The 27031-nt window shown below is 30.2% G+C and overlaps 1 protein-coding gene across 1 annotated transcript in view; it reads right to left on the reverse strand.

The window, feature by feature from the left end:
* LOC145245612 (uncharacterized) overlaps positions 1–27031 on the reverse strand; it is a 185071-nt gene that overhangs the window by 99423 nt on the left and 58617 nt on the right. Inside the window, exons 15-23 of the mRNA XM_080107182.1 lie at positions 25405–25518; positions 21926–22039; positions 20147–20260; positions 18858–18971; positions 15034–15147; positions 13373–13491; positions 12366–12370; positions 11959–12072; positions 4242–4358 (exon numbers count right to left, since the gene is read on the reverse strand). Coding sequence (XP_079963308.1) covers positions 4242–4358; positions 11959–12072; positions 12366–12370; positions 13373–13491; positions 15034–15147; positions 18858–18971; positions 20147–20260; positions 21926–22039; positions 25405–25518 — 925 coding nt within the window. The remainder of the gene's footprint in view (positions 1–4241; positions 4359–11958; positions 12073–12365; positions 12371–13372; positions 13492–15033; positions 15148–18857; positions 18972–20146; positions 20261–21925; positions 22040–25404; positions 25519–27031) is intronic.

Below are 27031 nucleotides of genomic sequence, written 5' to 3' on the forward strand. Positions count from 1 at the left end.
ACATATAAAAAATAATGATAATTAAATTTTAAAATAAAGTATATTAATAATATAAAAATAATAATAATAAAATTTAAAAATAAAAGAGCATTAGAAATATAAAAAAAGAATAATAAAATTTTAATATAAACAGCATTAAAAATATAAATAATAATAATAATAATAATAATAATAATAATAATAATAATAATAATAATAACATTTTAAAATAAAAGACATTAAAAATATAAAAAAAAAATAATAAAATTTTAAAATAAAAGAGCATGAAAAATATAAAAAACAATAATAAAATTTTAAAATAAAAAGCATTAAAAATATAAACAACAATAAAAATAAAATTTTAAGATAAAAAAGCATTAAAAATATAAAAAATAATAATAATAACATTTTAAAATAAAAACATTAAAAATATAAACAACAATAATAAAATAAAATTTTAAAATAAAAGAGCATTAAAAATATAAAATAATAATAATAATATTTTAAAATAAAAAACATTAAAAATATAACAAATAATGATGATAAAATTTTAAAATAAACACATTAAAAATATAAATAATAATAATAACGGAATTTTAAAATAAAAACCATTAAAAATATAAAATAATAATAATAATAATAATAATAATAATAATAATAATAATAATAATAATAATAATAACAATAAAATTTTAAGATAAAAAGCATTAAAAATATAAAAAATAATAATAATAAAATATAAAAATAAAAAAGCATTAAAATATAAAAATAATAATAATAATAGAATATAAAAATAAAAAAGGATTAAAAATATAAAAAATAAAAATAATAAAATTTTAAAATAAAAGAGCATTAAAATATAAAAAATAATAATAATAATAATAAAATTTTAAAATAAAAAACATTAAAAATATAAAAAAAATAATAATAAAAGTTTAAAATAAAAGAGCATTAAAAATATAAAAAATAATGATAATAATAAAATTTTAAAATAAAAATCAGTAAAAATATAAAAAATAATAATAATAAAATATAAAAATAACCAACATAAAAAATATAAAAAATAACAATTAAAAATTTTAAAATAAGAAGCATTAAAAATATAAATAATAATAATAATGATAATAATAATAAAATTTTAAAATAAAAAACATTTAAAATATAAAAATGATAATAATAATAATAAAATTTTAAAATGAAAAAAAATTAAATATATAAAAAAAATAATAATAATAACATTTTAAAATAAAAAGCATTAAAATATAAACATAATAATAACAATTAAAAATAAAATAGCATTAAAATATAAAATAATAATAATAATAAAATTTTAAAATAAAAAGCATAAAAATATAAATAATAATAATAATAAAATATTAAAATAAAATGTATTAAAAATATAAAATATAATAATAATATCATTATGAAATAAAAAAGCCTTAAAATATAAAAATAACAATAATAAAATTTTAAAATAAAATAGAATTAAAAATATGAAAAATAATTATGATAAAATTTTAAAATAAAAAAGCGTTAAAAATATCAATAATAATAATAATAATAATAATAATAGTAATAATAATAATAATAATAATAATAATAATAAAATTTTAAAATAAAAAAGAATTAAAAATCTAAGAAATATTAATAAGAAAATTTAAAAATATAAAAGCATTTAAAATTAAATATACGAAAACTGTTTTTACTGTGAAAGGTTTAGTATAAAATCATAATTCGTTCTTCAATAATTATTTTTCTATTAGATTAAAGGAAATCACTTTACGTCAGAAATGAAAATTAAATGGAAGTTTCATTCAAAATTGACGCCCATTATTAACCTATCATTGTTTAGTTTACGCCTAAATACAATATATCACATAGATTTGGATTGCGAATATCTGTATTTACGTTGGAAGCTTACCAAAAGAATGAATGCTTTGTCCGATGCTGACGAGATTACATCTAGTCCATTGATGATGGTTGGGATAGAGCATACGCTTTTATTTAGGACACTTTGTTATTTGCCAAAACTGGTAGGAACCAAGGTGCTGCTCAGCTACTTTGGACTTGACGGACTGAGCATACAATTCTCTCGCGTTCTTTATTACGTTTTTCAGTGGTTGTTGGCAGTTCTATATATTTCACACTTCTCTCGCGTTCTTTATTACGTTTTTCAGTGGTTGTTGGCAGTTCTATATATTTCACAATTCTCTCGCGTCCTTTTATTACCTTTTTCAGTGGTTGTTGGCAGTTCTATATATTTCACACTTCTCTCGCGTTCTTTATTACCTTTTTCAGTGGTTGTTGGCAGTTCTATATATTTCACAATTCTCTCGCGTTTTTTATTACCTTTTTCAGTGGTTGTTGGCAGTTCTATATATTTCACAATTCTCTCGCGTTCTTTATTACCTTTTTCAGTGGTTGTTGGCAGTTCTATATATTTCACAATTCTCTCGCGTTCTTTATTACGTTTTTCAGTGGTTGTTGGCAGTTCTATATATTTCACACTTCTCTCGCATCCTTTATTACCTTTTTCAGTGGTTGTTGGCAGTTCTATATATTTCACAATTCTCTCGCGTTCTTTATTACCTTTTCAGTGGTTGTTGGCAGTTCTATATATTTCACAATTCTCTCGCGTTCTTTATTACGTTTTTCAGTGGTTGTTGGCAGTTCTATATATTTCACAATTCTCTCGCGTTCTTTATTACCTTTTTCAGTGGTTGTTGGCAGTTCTATATATTTCACAATTATCTCGCGTTCTTTATTACCTTTTTCAGTGGTTATTGGCAGTTCTTTATATTTCACAATTCTCTCGCGTTCTTTATTACCTTTTTCAGTGGTTGTTGGCAGTTCTATATATTTCACAATTCTCTCGCGTTCTTTATTACCTTTTTCAGTGGTTGTTGGCAGTTCTATATATTTCACACTTCTCTCGCGTTCTTTATTACCTTTTTCAGTGGTTGTTGGCAGTTCTATATATTTCACAATTCTCTCGCGTCCTTTTATTACCTTTTTCAGTGGTTGTTGGCAGTTCTATATATTTCACAATTCTCTCGCGTCCTTTATTACCTTTTTCAGTGGTTGTTGGCAGTTCTATATATTTCACACTTCTCTCGCGTTCTTTGTTACCTTTTTCAGTGGTTGTTGGCAGTTCTATATATTTCACAATTCTCTCGCGTTCTTTGTTACCTTTTTCAGTGGTTGTTGGCAGTTCTATATATTTCACAATTCTCTCGCGTCCTTTATTACCTTTTTCAGTGGTTGTTGGCAGTTCTATATATTTCACACTTCTCTCGCATCCTTTATTACCTTTTTCAGTGGTTGTTGGCAGTTCTATATATTTCACCCTTCTCTCGCGTTCTTTATTACCTTTTTCAGTGGTTGTTGGCAGTTCTATATATTTCACACTTCTCTCGCGTTCTTTATTACGTTTTTCAGTGGTTGTTGGCAGTTCTATATATTTCACAATTCTCTCGCGTCCTTTATTACCTTTTTCAGTGGTTGTTGGCAGTTCTATATATTTTACAATTCTCTCGCGTTCTTTATTACGTTTTTCAGTGGTTGTTGGCAGTTCTATATATTTCACAATTCTCTCGCGTTTTTTATTACGTTTTTCAGTGGTTGTTGGCAGTTCTATATATTTCACACTTCTCTCGCGTTCTTTATTACCTTTTTCAGTGGTTGTTGGCAGTTCTATATATTTCACAATTCTTTCGCGTTCTTTATTACATTTTCCAGTGGTTGTTGGCAGTTCTATATATTTCACACTTCTCTCGCGTTCTTTATTACCTTTTTCAGTGGTTGTTGGCAGTTCTATATATTTCACAATTCTCTCGCGTTCTTTATTACGTTTTTCAGTGGTTGTTGGCAGTTCTATATATTTCACAATTCTCTCGCGTCCTTTATTACCTTTTTCATTGGTTATTGGCAGTCCTGAAGACAGCTTTAGTCTTAGTATATCTATTACGTTGGAAGCAATGAAAAAAGTGATTTTTGTGCGCACTGAAGATGACCACGGCTAGCTGTTAGGTTTTTGCTTGAAATTTTTGGAGGATATGAAGCCGTCTATACCGTACAATTAACCATTCCGTCAGGTCTGATACTATAGAGGACACGTTTTTTTTAAACGTAGAACGCAGAGGTAGATCCGATATAAATGTACGGAAGCTATCCCAGTCCGCCATAGAGTATCAATATAAATTATCAATTTGTAAAAGAAAGAATTAAAGTATATAAGATACGAATACACAAAAAAGATATACCTGAATTGTCCACTTCGCAAAACGATCCGGTATAAAATTGACGACATTGACAAGTGTATCCACCCTTTTTAGGAACGCAGGTACCGCCATTAAGACAAGGATCTGAAGCACACAAATCTGAAATTCAAAAGTAAAACTTTTCTTTTTGTAAAAGAGCAAGAGTGTTTATAGATGGGACCTTTCAGAAGAACATTTATATATTTTGTAACTATGATTATATGTATATATATACTTTATGGGGAAATATGTTTGTCCAATTATATTTCACCTTTTATTTATACCAATCGATTAATTTATGAAACGCGATGTAACTACAGAGCACATAACAAGTAAATAAGAAAAGTACATATTCCAAATTTTAAGATGTTTGCCACCTTATCGTTTATTTTCTACAGTACGTTGACGTGCACAGTTCTTGACAGCACCTGTTTCGTAGAGCAGAATCATTTATGTAATTATTATGGCAATTCTTAAATTTATTTCGCTCATCAGAAGAAAAAGAACTTATCAGTTTTATAAGAAAATGGAGGCATATGGGTATGATCATAAAATCCGAAATTTGGGAGAGAAGTTGCAATTATCTTTTTTCATTTTGTACAAAGATGCCTTCCTTAACTAAGCAACATACCACTATGAATTTTGCAACAGTAAGCGTTAAAAGTCTATATATATTTAGTTTATTCACTTTTATGCAAAGAGGGTGAAAATGATATGGAGGCCCTTCGTGAATATTTTGTGAAATCTTACAATAGGTATCAGACATAAATTAATAAATATAGTCCAAATTTAAGTTTCTTTTGAGTATTTTAGAGGGTACCAGCAGGCCGCCTGTCGTTAACTGGTCCTAAAATACACATAGATATTATGTTTTAATTAATGCAGATTTCTTATTTATTAGAAACAGAAATACCGTTGATATTAAACATAACGTTAACTTCCTTTAAAAATATAAAATAAAAAAAAAATAAAAAACGGAATGAAACTGAGACATCTGCATAAAACAGTCCATTTTTTGTAAGTAAAAAAAAAAAAATACTCGAGCTGAAATCAAAACATAAACCTAAAGACAGTGAGTCAAGTACGATAACCATTAGACATACTTGACACGCTCTACAAAAAACTGTTTTCAAACCTACTTATTATTAACAGAAGTAATCTATCATGTCAACGATTCACTCATGCGCAGTCGTGAAACAGTTGACAAACAGATAAAAATCTGATGACCCCCCACGTACTAATTTATCAATTTGAACCTGTTAACAGCTTTTTTTTCCTAATAAAACCTAAGAAAACTAAATTTCAAGTCTGTAAATAAAATTCGTTGAGTATATAGGTTAAGAAGTGCCTCATACATACATTCTCACATATATATATATATATATATATCTGTAGAAATATATTTAATAATATAAAAATAAATATATATATATATATTAATATACCAATACTTAAATAATATATATATATATATATATATATATATATATATATATATTAATATACCAATACTTATTTAAGAAGCACCATGTAATTACAGAACATTATAGTGACTAAATGACAAAAAAGTATATTCCAGAATTCATGATGTTGACCATCTTATAATTTATTCCTTTAAGATGATATTTACAGTTCTTGACAGTATCTGTTTCGTAGCGCAAAATCAATCACTTAGTTATTATATCAATCAGTGAATCTATTATGTCCTTAACTCATCAGAAGAAATAGCATCAATCAATCCGTCAAAAGGAAGTGAAATGTGTTTTGACATGGTGAAAATCAAAAAATTGGAAGAGAAGCTGCAAATACTTTTAATATGTTTCCATTACGCCATTTTGAATTTTTATCAACTGAGTTAACGGAATAAATTATAAGATGGTCAACATCATACATTTTGGAATATAGTTTTTGTCATTTATACACTATATATATATATATATATATATATATATATATATATATATATATATATATATATATATATATTAGGTATCATGATATGAGCGAAACATCCCATTTGAAAATTCAAATATGCCAGATATCCATTAAAATTGATACCTCGTCACAAGACACCAATTAAGTAATTTCCTCTGAATTTTAATTTCTTATTAAGATTCTCTTAAGCTTAAGCCTTAGATTTCCTAAAAATCAGCACCATGAAATGGATTTTATTAAAATTAAAAGACGAATTCTAGACACAACGTTTAATATTATTATATCCTGATTTTAATCTTTATAAGGTGACATAAACGGGATGCAAAAATGCTTGTGGAATTTATTTTACTCGCCTTGGGATGGGTATTATTCTGATCCGTCATCTAATTTATCGAACCCTGACCAGGTCACGATATAATGCTAAATTCATCAATAAAATAATCGTAATGTCTTTTTTTAAAAATTAAATTGGCCGGACTGCAACACAATCACTATCAGACTTATTTGTATATTTGTGTATTTGTATATTTGTGTATTTGTATATTTGTATATTTGTATATTTGTGTATTTGTATGTTTCTATATTTGTATATTTGCGTATTTGCATATTTGTGTATTTGTATATTTGTATATTTGTGTATTTGTATATTTGTGTATTTGTATATTTGTGTATTTGTGTATTTGTGTATTTGTATATTTGTGTATTTGTATATTTGTATATTTGTGTATTTGTATATTTGTATATTTGTGTATTTGTATATTTGTATATTTGTATATTTGTGTATTTGTGTATCTGTATATTTGTATATTTGTATATTTGTGTATTTGTATATTTGTATATTTGTGTATTTGTATATTTGTATATTTGTATATTTGTGTATTTGTATATTTGTATATTTGTATATTTGTGTATTTGTATATTTGTATATTTGTATATTTGTATATTTATGTATTTGTATATTTGTATATTTGTGTATTTGTATATTTGTATATTTGTGTATTTGTGTATTTGTATATTTGTATATTTGTATATTTGTGTATTTGTATATTTGTGTATTTGTATATTTGTATATTTGTGTATTTGTGTATTTGTATATTTGTATATTTGTATATTTGTGTATTTGTATATTTGTATATTTGTGTATTTGTATATCTGTATATTTGTATATTTGTGTATTTGTGTATCTGTATATTTGTATATTTGTATATTTGTGTATTTGTATATTTGTATATTTGTGTATTTGTATATTCGTATATTTGTGTATTTGTATATTTGTATATTTGTATATTTGTGTATTTGTATATTTGTATATTTGTATATTTGTATATTTATGTATTTGTATATTTGTATATTTGTGTATTTGTATATTTGTATATTTGTGTATCTGTGTATTTGTATATTTGTATATTTGTATATTTGTGTATTTGTATATTTGTGTATTTGTATATTTGTATATTTGTGTATTTGTATATTTGTGTATTTGTATATTTGTATATTTGTGTATTTGTATATTTGTACATTTGTATATTTGTATATTTGTGTATTTGTATATTTGTGTATTTGTATATTTGTGTATTTGTATATTTGTGTATTTGTATATTTGTGTATTTGTATATTTGTATATTTGTGTATTTGCGTATTTGTGTATTTGTATATTTGTGTATTTTTGTATTTGTATATTTGTGTATTTGTGTATTTGTGTATTTGTATATTTGTATATTTGTGTATTTGTGTATTTATGTATTTGTATATTTGTGTATTTGTGTATTTGTATATTTGTATATTTGAATATTTGTGTATTTGTATATTTGTATATGTGTATATTTGTGTATTTGTGTATTTGTGTATTTGTATATTTGTATGATAAAATAATGAATTTTGTTATACTCATTCTTATTAAACATATGGTTAAACCTAAACAGACATGAGTGATACATTGTTAAATAATATTTGATTTTGACCGTAACAAAGTTTTAAATTGGAATCCTTATTAAAGCAAAACATTACTAAAATAGTTAATATTATTTAATCTATTAAATAATTTATAATTCTTAAATTAAACAATCATTGTATTCGGCTCAAAACCATATTGCTCTCTAGGTGGACCTACTTTTTTTCAATATAGTAATAATTGCTTTAGCAGTAAAAGAGAGAAGGACGGGGCATAGAAAACGTATTGTACCACGTGATGTTTTTATCAACTAATATATTAATATTTTGCTTTGAATTTCGACATTATAGGAAATCAACGAAATACTTCGTTTGTAAAACTTTAATGATACTACTAAAGAGTGTTTCTAGGCAATAATACAAACATTCCGTCTTCGTTTAATAATTATTACATTTAAACTCATCAAATAAGTTGGTAATGAGATTATCAGAACTGCCGTCTTTGTCCATGTCACCTGACACCGATACCGCTGCAAGCAAACTGTGCTGTAGATTCATGACAAAATTTATAGTGATAATTTTTGAAAACATTCATTTAATCCTTATACGTTTACTAATAATAAATAACTGTTGTTTTTTTTTTAATTATTAGACAATTACTAAATGCCTTAAATAAGTTTCTAGACTTTTATTGATAGCACACACATGAAACTTTAGTCCACTCCGAAATAATGTCCCTAGGCTGCAGCGCATTTGTACCGTTCCATCAAATTCTGGAAGACCCCATGGAAATCCCCTTGTATGAGCGTTTCAATGACCCACGTCACAGCTTCTTTCATCTCCTTAATTGACTCATAACGACTGGGCCATAGCAGAAGATCCAGCTTTTATCGCTAGTCACCAGAGCATCAAGTACTCTGGGATCGGAATTGATCAGCTCGACCATCTTCCTGCTATCATTACAACGTCTTTATTTCTGATCTTCTCTGAGCACACTTGGAGCAAACTTTGCGCAAATCTTCCGCATGTTTAGTTTCTCGCGGGAAATTTTGTGTACAGTTCCCACACTGACATCAAACTGTGCACTTATTGTCTCTATAGACGCACAACGGCCCTTATCTATGAAATTCTTTATTTGGCCAATCAACTTTGGTGCTCTGAATTCCTTACTCGTCCCAAACCTCCCATCATCACTTACAGACTCCATATCTTCCTTGAATCTCTTATTCCACTTGGAAACTGATGCCCGATTCATACAAGATGGCACAAAAGTAGTCTGGATCATCCCATATGTTTCTGTGGCATTTTTTCCAAGTTTAAAATAGAATGTTATTGCATATCGTTCTTCTAAAGTGTCCTCACGTTCAGACTACATTTTTGTAATTCATCAGCTGTGACAATAAGGCTTTAGTAGGGCGTATTCCAATTCATGCTAAAGCTGTTCATTTAAACGTGAAATTATAAAAATTGGGCAGTCGTCTTATAAGATGTATAGCAATAACATGCCGAATTTTCAAGAACCTACGACAATTTTAAATCTGGAAACTTATTGACGGCACCCCGTGTACACACACACACACACACACACACACACACACACACACACACACACACACACACACACACACACACACACATATATACATGACGTAATGGAAACATATTATAAGGTATTTGCAGCTTCTCTTTCAATTTTCGGATTTTAATGATGTAAAATCGAACTTTATTTCCTTTTGACGGATTAATTGTTGCTTAAAGTAGAAGAAAGTACTATTTTCTGATGAGAAAAAATTCAATTAAGATTGTCCCGATGGCTTCCAGCGATATTGGCATGACAAAAATATGCCCCTTGAAGTTTTTTTCTACACGTCATAGTGTTGGAGGGTCCGTAATGGTATGGGGTGCCTTTTCTTACAGAGGGACGATGGAGCTCCAGGTGGTGCAGGGTCGTCAGACAGCAGTTGGTTATGTTAGCATGCTACAAAAAGCATCGTTGATGATGGAGGAACATCGTTTGTGTAGGGATGGATGGTTATTCCAACAGGATAATGCTGCATTCCACACTGAAAGACGGACCTTGAGCTTTCTACAAGAAAATGGAGCCCATCTCTTGGGACATCCTGCATGCTCACCGGACTTGAACACAATTGAAAATGTTTAGGGATGGATGACAAGAGAGGTTTATCGAAATGGTAAACAATATTCAACACAAAAATGAACTCCGTGAAACCATCTCCAGAAACTGGAGCAGGATCCCCCACACCTTAATGGAAACCTTTATTTCTAGCATGCCCCAAAGAATTTTTGAAGTCATCAAAAGCAGTGGAGGTAGAACTCATAATTAAGTTTGATTGTTGAATGTTTTCATACACTTTTCGTACAATTTAATAGAATTTTTGTCTCTGATCTTATAATTTTGATCATGTGTAAAAAAGCCTAATATGATAAAAATTTAAATTTAAAAAATAAATCTTTGGAATGTGCCTTTTTTTCCCATAACCTTTTAGGTTGTAGTATTGGTAACCTTAAGTCGGAAGAGTTTAAAATTTATCCTTAAAAAAGTAATTAAAAAAATTTTTTTAAAGTGGTCTTAAATTTCTGATCATTGCTAGATAAACATCTAAATTTAAAATAGTTATAGTTATCCCTTTATCACATGTCATTTCAGCGATAGCTTTTTCTGTTTTATCAAGTGCATGGTATATGGGTTCAGATACGACCCTTAAAATATCCACAGTAAAACGGGCTTCATTATATGAAGCGTTGAATGTCATCACTCTGTAAATGCCACAAAAAAAACAAAAAAAAAAAACGAAAAAAAAAAACGCTGTTAAAGTTTATTTTGATGGGTATACTGTGCATTAGTTTATTTCTATCCATGTTCCGGTCTTAATTCGACCATAACTACTCTTGTATGTGTTAGACGAGGCTATGGAGAATAAAATGATATGCTAACTTGATATTTTTCCGCGATGATACTTACCGAGTTGTGACATTCAGCACCTCATATACAGGTCTTAATATTTTTGTACAACTAAAATAAATTTTCAAATAATGTTCCAAATGAACACCACATACAAATATTTTACACTTGTTCACGTCTGTTTCAGCGCAGTGTTTATTTAAGATTATGCATTGAGCCATATTAAACAAACTAGATTTCCATTCAAAAGAATCATAAAAGCAATTTACATGCAATATAAAACGGAATTGAACAGAAATGACAGCATTTAAATGAAATATTGTGAAAAGTAATAGATGAATTCTTCCGTGCAAATAAAATGTTAAAGCACTATTAATATCTATCTTTATCTTATGTTTTTTCTTTTTTATACAAGGAAATCAGCACTTATAAAAGGCCAAAAGCCACTCGAGGATAAGAACTAATGAATGTAAGGTGATAGTGTAGTAATCGGTAAGATTGTAGATTGGGTAGAATTTGGATTATTTAAGGAGACGGATCAACAAAAACTTGTTTACATTGGACTTGAAGACTATATTGTAGTCGGTTGGAAAGTAGGCCAGTGGAACAGTGTACCGCAGGCGAGCAGTTCTAGAAGAGAAGCTTTTGTTAATGGAAGCGGTGTTTAGATTTTGCACAGATAAAGGATGGGTGGAAATTTTTGATAGTGGTTGTAGTTAGTCGAGTGGATTTTTGTGAAAGTTTAACCAAGAGGGACCATAGATTGGAGATCATGCGAGCACTTAACGATAGAACAGAGACAAGCTCGCAACGTCTCTTCTGTGGAAAAAAGGTTGCAGGGAAAAGAAAGGGCATCACCTACTAGATTTCGAACCCGGTTTCAAAGTTGTTTCATGCGAGATGAATCATTTCTCATAATCAATGCCAGATAAATACTCAAATATGTCAAGTTTTAAATCGTCATTACTCTACCTTCGTTACAAGTCTTTCCTGTATAACCTGGTCTGCAATCACATTTGAATCCATTTGGCACAACACTGCACGTTCCTCCATTTTTACAAGGATCATTTGTGGGTGAACAATCACCTGCAAAATAAAACACATTGAATTAAAGTATGACTAATATCAAACAGAAATCTGAGACAAAAGACACAAAGTTATTTACTTGTAATTAATTTAATACAAGAAAATAAATATTAATGTTTTCATTAATATTAATTCTGGTCTGCTATTCGGAGAATCCGGTTCGTTCCACAAAATCATTTTTACTTAGGATGTTGGCAACCTTCACATGGTCCTCTTGTAAGAATCCGATGTCTTTCTAGAAATAATTCTGACAATAAAAATATCGGAGAAACCAATGCCAACAATAGGATCACCTAATCTGTAAGATATGAAAAAATCAATACTTCCATCGCTACAACTATTGCTACTTTTAGTAAATTACATAATAGTTTTACGAAACACAAACTACGATTTTATAAATAGCCAGTAAATAATTTCTGCTCACACACACACACACACACACACACACACACACACACACACACACACACACATATATATATACATACACAGGGTGACTTCCCCCCCCCGAAAACCCCCTGATATCTCCATTATTTATTCACCGATTGCACTTATTTTACAGAACATGGCAGAATCAACGACCGTGAGTACACCAAGACCCCAGTGGGAGCTGGGACAAAGAATACACTGTATTAAATTTCGTTCGGACAAAACACTAAGAAATGGGGCCTAATTAGAGTTGGGGCCCGTTTGTTTGGGTCACCATATATATATATATATATATATATATATATATATATATATATATATATATATATATATATACTAGCATGGGTGCCCGGGTGTGAGGTGTATGCTGAGCAAAAAAACAAAAAAAAGGTCAATTTTTTTAAACTTTGACTCCTATTATAACCCCTTAACATTTATTGTTTAGGGCTCTAATCAAGTTATTAAGTTAGATCTATGTCCAAGGAATCTATATCTAAAATTTCAAGTGTTTAGACCCAAAATTGTCGGAGGAGTTTGGTAGAACTCTCAAAGGTCAAATCGTTGAATCTTGACCCCTTAACAGCCAAATTTCTGGCCGAAAACCCATCACATAGATTTTCCCAAATCTCAGTACTCTGTATATCAAATTTCGAGGCTGTAGAATTAAAATTGACAGAGTTATTGCGTAGGGAAATGTACACAGACAGAGAGACACGTTCACTTTATATATATATATATAAGTGCGCTGGCAAGGTCACAGGGGAGACAACGGAAGCAGCAAAAAATGGTTATAAAACCTGTCTGAAGATAACTCAGTCTCAAATCATAATATCAGATAAATTCAAGTTTATGTTTTGAATGCAATAATTACTCTACCTTTGTCACAAGTCTTTCCTGTATAACCTGGTCTGCAATCACATCTGAATCCGTTCGGCACAACTCTGCACGATCCTCCATTTTGACAAGGATCATTTGTGGGTGAGCAATCACCTGCAAAATCAAACAAAACCGAATTAAAGTATCAGATGCTTCTGTTCAGTCTATAAAGACGAAGGATACCCCTTGTAAGGGCAGCTGCGCGTGTAATTGTGCGGCAAGAGTTGCGCGATCTCCAACCACACTTCTCCTGAATTGGCACTACTGAAGTCCAGTGGCAAGGAGAAGTCCAGGACGACTGGAAACAATTCTGAGATAAACGGAGAGCATATGCAGCACCTGGAAGTCCTTAAATGGTCACCCATCTGGTACTGGCCAGGCTCATCGTTGCTTAACTTCGGTGTCAAACGTGATTATGTCGTATATAATTACGTAATCAAAGTATGATCGTCATCATTTAAAACAAAAAATTTGGGGGAAAACGATAAAAGATTATTTACTTGTAAATAATTTTATATGAACAAATATTTATTATCTTATCTATACTTTCATTTATAATTTCTTTTTTTTCTTACACAATTTAAAAACATCTCCACATTAGCAATCGCCTATAAAACAATACATGATTGAATATAAGTATCACCAACACCATTTAAATAATAATAAAAATGCTAAAATCAGTAAGAGGATTCTTTATTTTAATCCATTTGATAAGATGTGCAAGGAACAACAGCATGCAATCTAATATTTTTTTATCTGATGGATTACAAACTTTTCATGGACATTCACATGATTCATCATGAAATGCTGGGCAAACATACAATTATATATGTTTGTATACGTTTACAATTAAAAATACCTTTATAAATGATCTTCGAAATAAACGTAATATACAAATATTTTACAGTTGTTTACAGCTGTTTCAATGTCGTGTTTATTTAAATTCATACAATGAAGCATATAATAATAAATGGGATGATCATCACAATGATTCCTTTCAACACAAACTGCAAAATCGAAATACTTGAACAGACGTATCATTAACATCATTTAAAACAAAAATCATGAAAATCGACGAACGAATTCTTACTGTTAATAAACTTAATACAAAAAACAAAATGTGCAAGGAGTACTAGTATGTATAGCAATACTCTTTATCTAAAGAGATACAAACTTGATTTGTGCAACATGATTCATGTTTAATCTAATATATAAAAGGCTATATATCAGTCTGTTTTCACATTTTCAAACTCTATCTCCCCCAAAACTAAAAGTCGAAGAGCGGCGCAAGGGGCTTCAAATGATTGGATTTTTATAGACCGTACTTTTATGGGTCTTTAGCTGGTAAAAATAGTTTTTAAGGGGTTAAAATTGGAAGAAAAATCGCCATATATTTTGCACATTCATTTTAGTGTATTTTTAATTTTTTAATTTTTAATCAGTTCATATCCGTGTCACGTTGGTACATTGGAAACGTTACCAGCTTTGAATGCCACGGTTTTGATTCTAGCTGATGGCACGCAAATACTTTATTTTACTTTTGAAATCACGATTATATAATAATATATACGAAATATGGAGCAATGAAAATATTATATATAAGCGTTTTTATACAACCGGAAAAAACTAGACAGCACCTGCTAGTCATTACTCTACCTTTGTCACAAGTCTTTCCTGTATAACCTGGTCTGCAATCACATCTGAATCCGTTCGGCAATGCTGTGCATGTTCCTCCATTTTGACAAGGATCATTTGAGGGCGAACAATCACCTACAAAATAAAACGTAGATTCCATGAGCAAAGCTTCTTTCTTAGAACTGCACGCCAGTGGAACTCTCTTCCGTCTGCCTGTTTCCCACCTGACTACAACTTGGACGTCTTCAAGTCTAACATAAACAAACTCCTGATAAACAACCCCCTTAAGTAAGACACTCTATCAAAACCCCCAATACTAATGATTACTACAATACTATCTCATTGATTACTGTACACACAATAACCCTTACCTCTGAGTGGCCTTCGGGCCTTGATAAGTGGTGACCCCCATGTAAAAAAATGTACTATTCTGTCCTTCTGTACATACGCACGCTTGCAAATATACCTCCGTGTTTTCTTATGTATTATTGGATCTTCAAGGTCGCACCATTACTTCAAGGTCACACCATTACTCCAAGGTCACGCCGTTAGTATATTTATATTTCCGGTGAATTTGCTTAATGCTTTGACACGTTACAAGATGTAAGATTATAAACATATATAGTATACTTAGATTTGCGTTTAAATCATATTTTTAGCTATATTTAAAAAAAAAAGTTTTAAATTATTTAACTTGTGCTAACTTTTGAGCATTCAGCATAATCACATTGACACGCCGGTTCCCGTCATCTCACCGAAGTTAAGCAACGTTGAGCTTGGTCAGTATCCAAATGGGTTAATATGTATGTTTACTCAATTGACTGAATGGCTATGCCGGGTTCAAAACCAATCAAAATTCATTATGGTCATCTACGCAATCATATTAGGTTGTCCAGAAAGTCGGTGCCGATTTTTTTAATTTTTTTATTTCATGTTTTGACACGTTAGAATATATATAATTAGTGACATATATAATTGTTATAGCGTTAGAATATATATAATTAGTGACATATATAATTGTTATAGCGTTAGAATATATATAATTAGTGACATATATAATTGTTATAGCGTTAGAATATATATAATTAGTGACATATATAATTGTTATAGCGTTAGAATATATATAATTAGTGACATATATAATTGTTATAGCGTTAGAATATATATAATTAGTGACATATATAATTGTTATAGCGTTAGAATATATATAATTAGTGACATATATAATTGTTATAGCGTTAGAATATATATAATTAGTGACATATATAATTGTTATAGCGTTAGAATATATATAATTAGTGACATATATAATTGTTATAGCGTTAGAATATATATAATTAGTGACATATATAATTGTTATAGCGTTAGAATATATATAATTAGTGACATATATAATTGTTATAGCGTTAGAATATATATAATTAGTGACATATATAATTGTTATAGCGTTAGAATATATATAATTAGTGACATATATAATTGTTATAGCGTTAGAATATATATAATTAGTGACATATATAATTGTTATAGCGTGGTAGTGATCTGCCCAATTTCATGACTATATGGACTCATCTAAACATTATGTATACGACAAAGGGCAAACAGTCTTTCCTAGAACTGCACGCCAGTGGAACTCTGCCGCTTGCCTATTTCCCACCTGATTACAACTTGGACGTCTTCAAGTCCAACAAACTCCTGACAAACCGCCCCCTTAAGTAAGACACTATCAAAACCCCCAATACTAATGATTACTACAATACTATCTCATTGATTACTGTACACGCAATAACCCTTATACCTGAGTGGCCTTCGGGCCTTGATAAGTGGTGACCCCATGTAAAAAAACACAACTGAATAAAAGTTTGATTGATCTTATTTAAAACAAAAAATATAAACAAACGAGAATAGAAAATCTATTGTAATTAACTTTGTATAAAGATATATTTTTTAATCCATACTTTTATTTCAATTTTCGTTTTTGTTGCACCAATTTAAAAATGATTTCTAAAACTAAAAATATGTATAGTACATATAAGTTTGTGTATTTTTCTATGATTTAAATGAGTATTAAATGGGGAAAATATATATAAAAACAATAGCAGCAGAAAAACTTTATATTGTCTGGGGTTGAAGGATGATGAACGAATAAGTGTTTAGAAACGAAATATTATAATCTACCAACGTTTGTTCTCCAGTCAATTAATTTAATACAAACAAATAAAAGTAGTATTTTTATTTTTTTATTTTTCTTCCTTTGAAGATTGTAATGCTGAGTATGGGGCAGCCAAACCAGCTGCCAACATTGCCCCGCTTTTTTATTGAAACCAACCGAGAGCTCTTTTTAGTATCCTCGCTGTTCCCTTAAGTGCAATTGTCTCAATCTCTTTTGCACTTGGTTCACCAGGAATATTAGTTAGGTAGGACTTCAGGTTCTTCTTCATAAGTCCTGTGGCACCTGTGATAACTGGTATGATTGATATCCCCTTTAGGTTCCACTTTCTTTCCATATCATACATAAGACCTTGGTATTTGGTCTGTTTCTCTCTTTCAGCTCTGTTAAGACCGCCATCATTAGGAACACTCACTTCAATCAAGGTTGACACTCTCTCTGACTTATTCCATATAACTATGTCAGGTTTCACGGCAGCATTTTCAAGGTAGGTGGCTGTAGGGATTACATGGTCGTAATGTATGGTATATAAGTCATTTCCAACTGTTCTTTCAGGTTGATGTTCCCAGGACTTGCTGCTACACTGGATGTTTAATTTTTTACAGATGGTCCAGTGGAGGTACTTGCATACTCCATCATGTCTCACTGTATAGTATCCGTCCCCTAGAAGAACTTTGCAACTTGATATCAAATGACCAACACTTTACAATTCTGTATTAGTATGTACAGTAATATGTTGTATATAATGAGTTACAAACTTGATTAATGCAATACGACTCCCATTTAAAAATAATTGCTAAATAAATATTTAAATTTTAAATACACATGACTATATATTTGTAACCAAGTCGTTCTTGTATCATATTGTCTGTAATCACACTTGGAGCTTTGTAGTGAATGTTTTACAATAGGTGGCAGAGTTTGGAGCTCAACTGAGCACATACTACGAAAATCTAACAGATAGACATGAATATATCAGATATTTAGTGATGCATGTATATATTACAGATATAGTGATACATCAATATAGCACAGATATAGTGAGGCAGGATTATATAACAGATATAGCGATACATCAATATATCAGAGACACAACGATAAATAAATATACCAGAGATATAATGATACATCGATGTATTAGAGATATAGTGATACATGAATATATCACGAATATAGTGATACATCTATATAACATAAATACAGTGATACGTCGATATATCACGGATATAGTGATACATCGATATAAGTCAGATGTATTGAAACATCAATATTCCTCGGATATTATTGTGTCTGTATCAATAACAACACGAACGCAGAAAGTAAAGGTAAAACAAATATATTAAGACGAAAATATAATACATATTTACAAAGGTGCAGTTGTACTGCAGTTAGAAGATTGTCCGGCAGAGGGCGTGTTAAAGTCTTTCATGGAGCAAACGGGCACATGCGTCTTGCCTATCCGGCGTTCGAACACAGCTCCCCGGTCTTGCTGACTTGATACCTTAATCTATATCTTGTTCACCCACGTATGCTAATTAGTTGGCGTCTCCACAACAGATATAGTTGTATATGAATATACCAAATATATAATGATACATCAATAATAATTTTATTTTAATTCTATAATCATGAGATAATAATAAAATATTTACGTTTGAAATAGACATTACTCTACCTTTGTCGCAAGTTTTTCCTGTATAACCTGGTCTGCAATCACATCTGAATCCGTTCGGCAATGGCGTGCATGTTCCTCCATTTTGACAAGGATCGTTTGTGGGTGAACAATCACCTGCAAAATAAAATACAACTGAATTAAAGTATGAACGACCTCATTTAAAACAAAAATATAAACAGACGACAATAGACGATTTATTGTAATTAACTTTGAATAAAGATACATTATTTAATCTATACATTTATTTCTATTTTCGTTTTTGTTGCTCCAATTTAAAAACGATTTCTAAGATTATAAATATGTCGATTACATATAGTTTGGTGTATTTTCCTATGATTTAAATGAGTATTAAATGGAGATAATATTTAAAAAAAAAAGTAGAAATAGTTGACGTGGCCTGGGATCGAACTATGATCAACGAATAAGTATAAACAATTTATGAAGAACAGAAATATAACAATCTACCATCTACACTTTTCCAGATATTAGTTTAATACAAGCAACTAAAAGTAGTATTCGTAGGTACAGTAATACGCTGTATAAAATGCGTTACAAACTTGATTAATGCAATATGACTTCCGGTCGAAAATTGATGCTAAATAAATATTTAAATTTTAAATAGACATTACTATATATTTGTAAACAAGTCTTTCTTGTGTCATGTTGTCTTCAATCGCAATTTTTGTTGCGAATGCGTTATAGAAGGTGGCAGAGTTTTTAGCTCACTTGAGCTAAACATGAACATTTAATAGATAGACGTGAATATATCGCACATATACTGATATATATATATATATATATATATATATATATATATTACAGATATTGTACCCATGAATTTAGGACAGATAAAGTTATACATAAATATCTCACAGATATAGTCGTAAATGAATGTATCACATATAGTGATACATGAATATATCGCATATATAGTGATTAATCAATATATGACAGAAATAGTAACACATTAATATACCACGGATATGGTGATACATAAATATAATACAGATATAGTTATACATGGATATACCACATATATAGTGATACTTGACTATATCAGATATATAATGATACATCGATATAAGTAAGATGTATTGAAGCATCAATATTCCTCGGATATTGTTATACATGAATATATCAAATATATAATGATACATCATATAACACAGAAATAGTGATACATCGATAGAACACAGATATAGTGATACGTTAGGTTAATAATTTTATTTTAATTCTATAATCATGAGATAATAATAAAATATTTACGTTTTAAATAGTCATTACTTTACCTTCGTCACAAGTTTTTCCTGTATAACCTGGTCTGCAATCACATCTGAATCCTCTAGGCAATGGCGTGCATGTTCCTCCATTTTGACAAGGATCGTTTGTGGGTGAACAATCACCTGCAAAATAAAACACAACTGAATTAAAGTATGAACGACCTCATTTAAAACAAAAGTATAAACAGACGACAATAGACGATTTATTGTAATTAACTTTGAATAAAAATACATTATTTAATCTATACATTTATTTCTATTTTCGTTTTTGTTGCTCCAATTTAAAAACGATTTCTAAGACTATAAATATGTCGATTACATATAGGTTGGTGTATTTTCCTATAATTTAAATGAGTATTAAATGGAGATAATATTTTTTAAAAAAGTAGAAGAAATAGTTGACGTGGCCTGGGATCGAACTATGATCAACGAATAAGTATAAACAATTTATGAAGAACAGAAATATAACACTCTACCATCTACACTTTTCCAGATAATTAGTTTAATACAAGCAAATAAAAGTAGTATTCGTAGGTACAGTTACACGTTGTATAAAATGCGTTACAAACTTAATTAATGCAATATGACTTCCGGTCGAAAATAGATGCTAAATAAATATTTAAATTTTAAATAGACATTACTATATATTTGTAAACAAGTCTTTCTTGTGTCATGTTGTCTTCCATCGCAATTTTTGTTGCGAATGTGTTATAGAAGGTGGCAGAGTTTTTAGCTCACTTGAGCTAAACATGAACATTTAACAGATAGACGTGAATATATCACATATATACTGATATATATATATTTATATATATATATATATATATATATATATATATATATATATATATATATATTACAGATATTGTACCCATGAATTTAGAACAGATAAAGTCATACATAAATATCTCACAGATATAGTCGTAAATGAATGTATCACATATAGTGATACATGAATATATCGCATATATAGTGATTAATCAATATATGACAGAAATAGTAATACATTAATATATCACAGATATGGTGATACATAAATATAATAAAGATATAGTTATACATGGATATACCACATAGATAGTGATACTTGACTATATCAGAGATATAGTGATACATCGCTATAACAAAGATGTGGTGATACATCAATATATTATAGATATAGTGATACTTGAGCATATCATAGATATAGTGATACATGTATATACAACAGATAAAGTGATACATCAATATATCACAGATCTATTAATGCATGAATATTTCATATATCACAGATATAGTGATAGATCATTAGATCACAGATATAGTGATACATCAAAATATGATACATGTGATATATCTATATACACCAGATATAGTGATACATCGATATATTACAGATATAGTGATACATCGATATATCACAGATATAGTGATACATTAATATACTACAGATATAATGATGCATCAGTATATCACAGATATAGTGATACATCCATATATCAGAGACATAGTGATATATGAATATATCACGGATACAGTGATTCGTAATGTTACACAGATGGAGTGATTCATCAATATATTACAGATATAGTGATATATGAATATACCACAGATATACAGATACACTAATATATAACAGATATATGGGAATACAGCGATATATCACCGATACAGTGATTAGTTTGGTTAATTATTTTATTTTAATTCCGTAATCATCAGATAATAATAATAATAATAATAATAATAATAATAATAATAATAATAATAATAATGATAAAACTTTTACGTTTTAAATAGTCATTACTTTACCTTCGTCACAAGTCTTTCCTGTATAACCTGGTCTGCAATCACATTTGAATCCTCTAGGCAATGGAGTGCACGTTCCTCCATTTTGACAAGGATCGTTTGAGGGTGAACAATCACCTGCAAAATAAAACACAACTGAATTAAAATATGATCGACATCATTATAAACAAACATAAACAAACGAGAATAGACGATGATTTCTAAAACTATAAATATGTTTATTGCATGAAGGTTTGTGCATTTTATTTTTATTTAAATGAATATTAAATGGAAATTATATTAAGGTCAAATAGCAGAAAAAAACTGACGTTACTTTGGTTTTGACTATGAGTAACCAATAAGTGTAAACAACATTATTTCGCACAGAAATATAACAATCTACCAACATTTTCTTCCAGGTAATAATTTTATACAGGCAAATAAAAGTAGAGTTAGTATGTACAGTAATACGTTGTATATAATGAGTTACAAACTTGATTAATGATATACGACTTCCGTTTAAAATAATTTTTTTTACATGGTAGTCACCACATATCAAGGCCCGGCGGCCACTCGGGGATAAGGATTATTGTGTGTACAGTAATCAATGGGATAGTATCGCAGTAATCGTTAGTATTGGAGATTTGATAAAGTGTCTTACTTAAGGGGCGGGTCATCAGGAATTTGTTTATGTAAGACTTGAACACATCGAAGTTGTAGTCAGGTGGGAAACAGGCAACCGGAACAGAGTTCCACTGGCGTGCACTTCTAAGAAAGAAGATCTGTTCGCGGAATCTACGTTTTGGTTTTGCCACAGTTAAAGAATGAAGAAAATTTTTGACAGTGGTTTCAGCTAGACGGGTGTTTATCGTGAAAGATTGGCAATGGGAGACCAGAGATTGGAGCTCAGACGAGCACCTGCCATAAAAATAACGATAAAACAAAGACAGGCTCGCAACGTCTCTTCTGTGGGAGAGAGGTTGCATGTAAGAGAAAAGGGCATCCCCCACTAAGCCACGAAGTCTATTTTGTACTCTGTTAAGGCAGGATAGGCTTTTTAACAGCTCCTGCCCAGATGTGGCAGCCGTACTCCATCCTTGAACGTACTTGGCTCTCATATAGATAGAGAATTGCATCAATAGTGAGATATCTTCTGGAGCGATAGAAGGATCCTACCATTTTCCCAGCGATCTTGGCAACAGACTTGATGTACGTGTTTCATTTCAGGTCAGGAGTAAAGGTCAGTCCCAGAAGCTTATGAAAACATGGAGCCTCCCCTAGACGAAAGCCACCCATTTCAATTGATGCCAGATGGGGATCAGAGCGTTGATGATGTGAAGATAGGATCTTGGTTTTAGATGCATTAAAAGTAACCAGCCATCTCTTCCCCCATTGTACCGTGCGCTCAAGATCGGAGGAGAGAGAATTAGAGAGAACTTTGTCATTTACAGCCTTTGATGTCTCAGATGGTCGTGTCATCAGCATAGATGTCAACGAATAATTTATGTGTTTAGGGAGATCATTGATGTAGATCAGGAAGAGAGTTGAGCCCAGGATGGACCCCTGAGGGACTTCAGCATTAATACTGCTGGCTTCTGATTTCTGCCCATCAACCACTACTCTTATGAGCCTATCAGAGAGAAATGATTTAATGATTGAGAAAACATTTCCAATTATACCGTAGCTGGAAATCTTGTGAAGTAGGCCCTTATGCCATATCTTATCGAATGCCTTTGATATGTCAAGAGTAATTGCCCTAGAAAGGAAGCCTTTGTCAAGAGATTCACTCATCCTATGAGATATTACCGTTAGCATATCTGCTATAGATTTGGCAGAACGGAAACCATACTGCATGTCACTAAGAAGGTTATTTCTGCTGAGGTGGTTCACTACTTCTCTATTTAATATGGATTCCAACAACTTACTCATGACACACAGGAGACTTATTGGTCTGTACTGAGAGGCAGCTGACTTATCACCTGGATTCTTAAATACAGGGCATACTGATGAGGTTTTCCAGGATGTTGGGATGCACTTCTCCTTAAGGTAACGCTTAAACAGTTTTGTAAGTATGGGGCAAATTCTGGTTGAAGCTTTTTCAACACTATAATTGGAATGCGGTCAGGGCCAGTTGCTTTACTGGAATCGAGGTTCTTGATTAGTTTGGCGACCTTACGCACAGATATTTTTATATTACATAGCGTGTTGTCTGTTATAGGAGGAAATACGGGGAGTTGATGGCCTTCGACGCATAGGGTAGAATTAGCTGCAAAGTCCTCGGCAAATAGTTTGGCCTTGTCTGATGCTGACGAGATGACCTCAGGTCCATTGATGATGGTTGGCATAGAACGCACACTTCTGTTCAGGATCCTGTTTGCTATTTGCCAAAACTGGTGAGAACCAAACCGCTGCTCAGCTACTTTGAATTTAACAGACTGAGCATATAGCCCTCTTGCATTTTTTATTACTTTTTTTACAGTGGTTGCAGACATTCCTGAAACGGCTTTAGTCTCAGAACATCTATTACGTTGGTAGCTACGGAAAAAATTATTTCTGTGCGCGATGGCGGCGGCACATTCTGGGGAGAACCATGGCTGGCTGTTAGGTTTTTGTTGGAATATAGTCATTACTCTATATGTGTAAACAAGCCTTCTTGTATCAGGTTGTCTCCGATCACATTTAAATTTTTTATTGCGAATGTTTTATAGTTGGTGGATGACTTTGGAGCTCACTTGAGCACATACTATGAAAATATAACAGATGTGAATATATAACTAACATAGAAATTCATGAATATATCATAGACATAGTAATACATGACTATATCACAGATATTGTAATACATGACAATTTGATATATCAATATAACACAGGTAGTGTGATACATGAATATATCACAGATATTATGATACATCAATCTATCCCAGAAATAGTGATACATCTTTATACCGCAGATAGTCATACATAAATATATCCAAGATATAGTGATACATGGATATACCACAGATACAATGATACATTAATATAACCCAGATTTGGTTACACATGAACATATCACAGAAATAGTGACACATCTATATACAACGGATGTAGTCATACATAAATATATAAGAGATGTAGTGATATATCAACATATTACAGATATTGTAATACATGAATATACCACAAATATACTGATACAGCAATATAACATAGATGTAGTGAGACACCAATATATCACAGATATAATGATGAATCAATATATCACATATATAGTGATACATAATATATCACATATATAGTGATACATAATATAGTACAGACATAGTGATACATAAATATATCCCAGATATTGTGATCCATCGAAATATAAAAAAATATTCAGATACATTAATATATCACAGATATTGTAACACATCAATATATCACAGATATAGTGATACGTTTTGGAAATAATTTTATTTCAAATCCGTAATCAACAGATGATAATTAAACATTTACGTTTAAAATAGTCATTACTCTACCTTTGTCACAAGTTTTTCCCGTGTAACCAGGTCTGCAATTACATTCGAATCCTCTAGGCAATGGAATGCATGTTCCTCCATTTTGACAAGGATCGTTTGAGGGTGAACAATCACCTGCAAAATAAAACACAACTGAATTAAAGTTTGATCTACCTCATTTAAAACAAAAATATAAACAAACAAACATAGACTATTTTTTTAAATTGAATTTGTATAAAGATATATTATTTAAGCCATACCTTTATATCTATTTTCGTTTTTGTTGCCCCAATTTAAAATGGTTTAAAGATTTCTATTACATATAGATTCGTGCATTTTCCTATGATTTTAATGAGAATTAAATAGAGATAATATTAGAAGAAAAATAGAAGAAAAACTTGACGTTGCCTCAGATAAAACGAATACGTATTAAAAACGTTATTTTGAACAGACACATTACAATCAACCCACGTTTTCTTTTTCCAGGTAATCAATTTTATACAAGCAAATAAAAGTGGTATTAGTATGTACAGTATGTACAGTAATACCTTGATTTAAATGAGTTACAAACTTGATAAATGCAATATGACTTCCGTTTGAAAATAATAAGTAAATATATATTAAAACTTAAAATAGTAATCTGTATTTGAAACAAACTGTTTCTTGTATCACGTTGTCTGCAATCAGAATTGAATTTTTGTTGCGAATGTTTTATGGTAGTTGGCAGAGTTTGAAGCTCAATTGAGCACATTCTATAAGAATCTTACAGATAGAGGTGCATATATATATCATAGATATAGTGATACATCAATATATAACAGATGCAGTGAGAACGGCAATACAGAACCATATTGATACATGAATATATTACAGCTTTAGTTTTAAATCAATATATCATAGATATAGTACCACACGATAATACCACTGATATGGTGATATATAAATATATCACAGATATAGTAATACATCATTAGACCACGGATATAGTGATACAAAAGAATATCACAACAACATTGATACATAAATAAAACACAGATATAGTGATACATTAATGTATCAAAGTTATATTAATAAATCAACACAGATATAGAAATCCATAAGTACATCACAGATATAGTACTACATCAATATATCACAGATATAGTAATATCAGTATATCACAAATATATTAATACACCAATATATCACACATATAGTAATACATCAATATATAACAGATATAGTAATACATAAATATATCACAGATATAGTAATACATCAGTATATCACAGATATAGAAATACACCAATATATCGCAGATATAGTGATACATCAGTATATCACACATATATTAATACATAAATATATCACAGATAAAGTAATACATCAATATATATAGATATAGTAATGCATAAATGTTATGTTTGACGTTCATCTTCGTCGCCAACTGTTATGTTTGCAGATCGACCCAAATAACATATAAGGCAATACAAATGAAGACTCAACAAATAAAGGTAGATCAATAAAAAGTGTATAAGGAAAATGTATATTTGCAGTATATTTACATAATGGTAGTCAAGTGAGAGAGTCTTTGCTGGAGAACATATCTGCTCTCGGCTCGGCCTTCGGTGGCTTCTGGTTAACACACACTCAGACTGACCGAGTCTTG

This window comes from Euprymna scolopes, chromosome 23 (genome assembly GCF_053919585.1).
Source record: "Euprymna scolopes isolate OS-2025 chromosome 23, ASM5391958v1, whole genome shotgun sequence".
NCBI lineage: Eukaryota > Metazoa > Mollusca > Cephalopoda > Sepiida > Sepiolidae > Euprymna > Euprymna scolopes.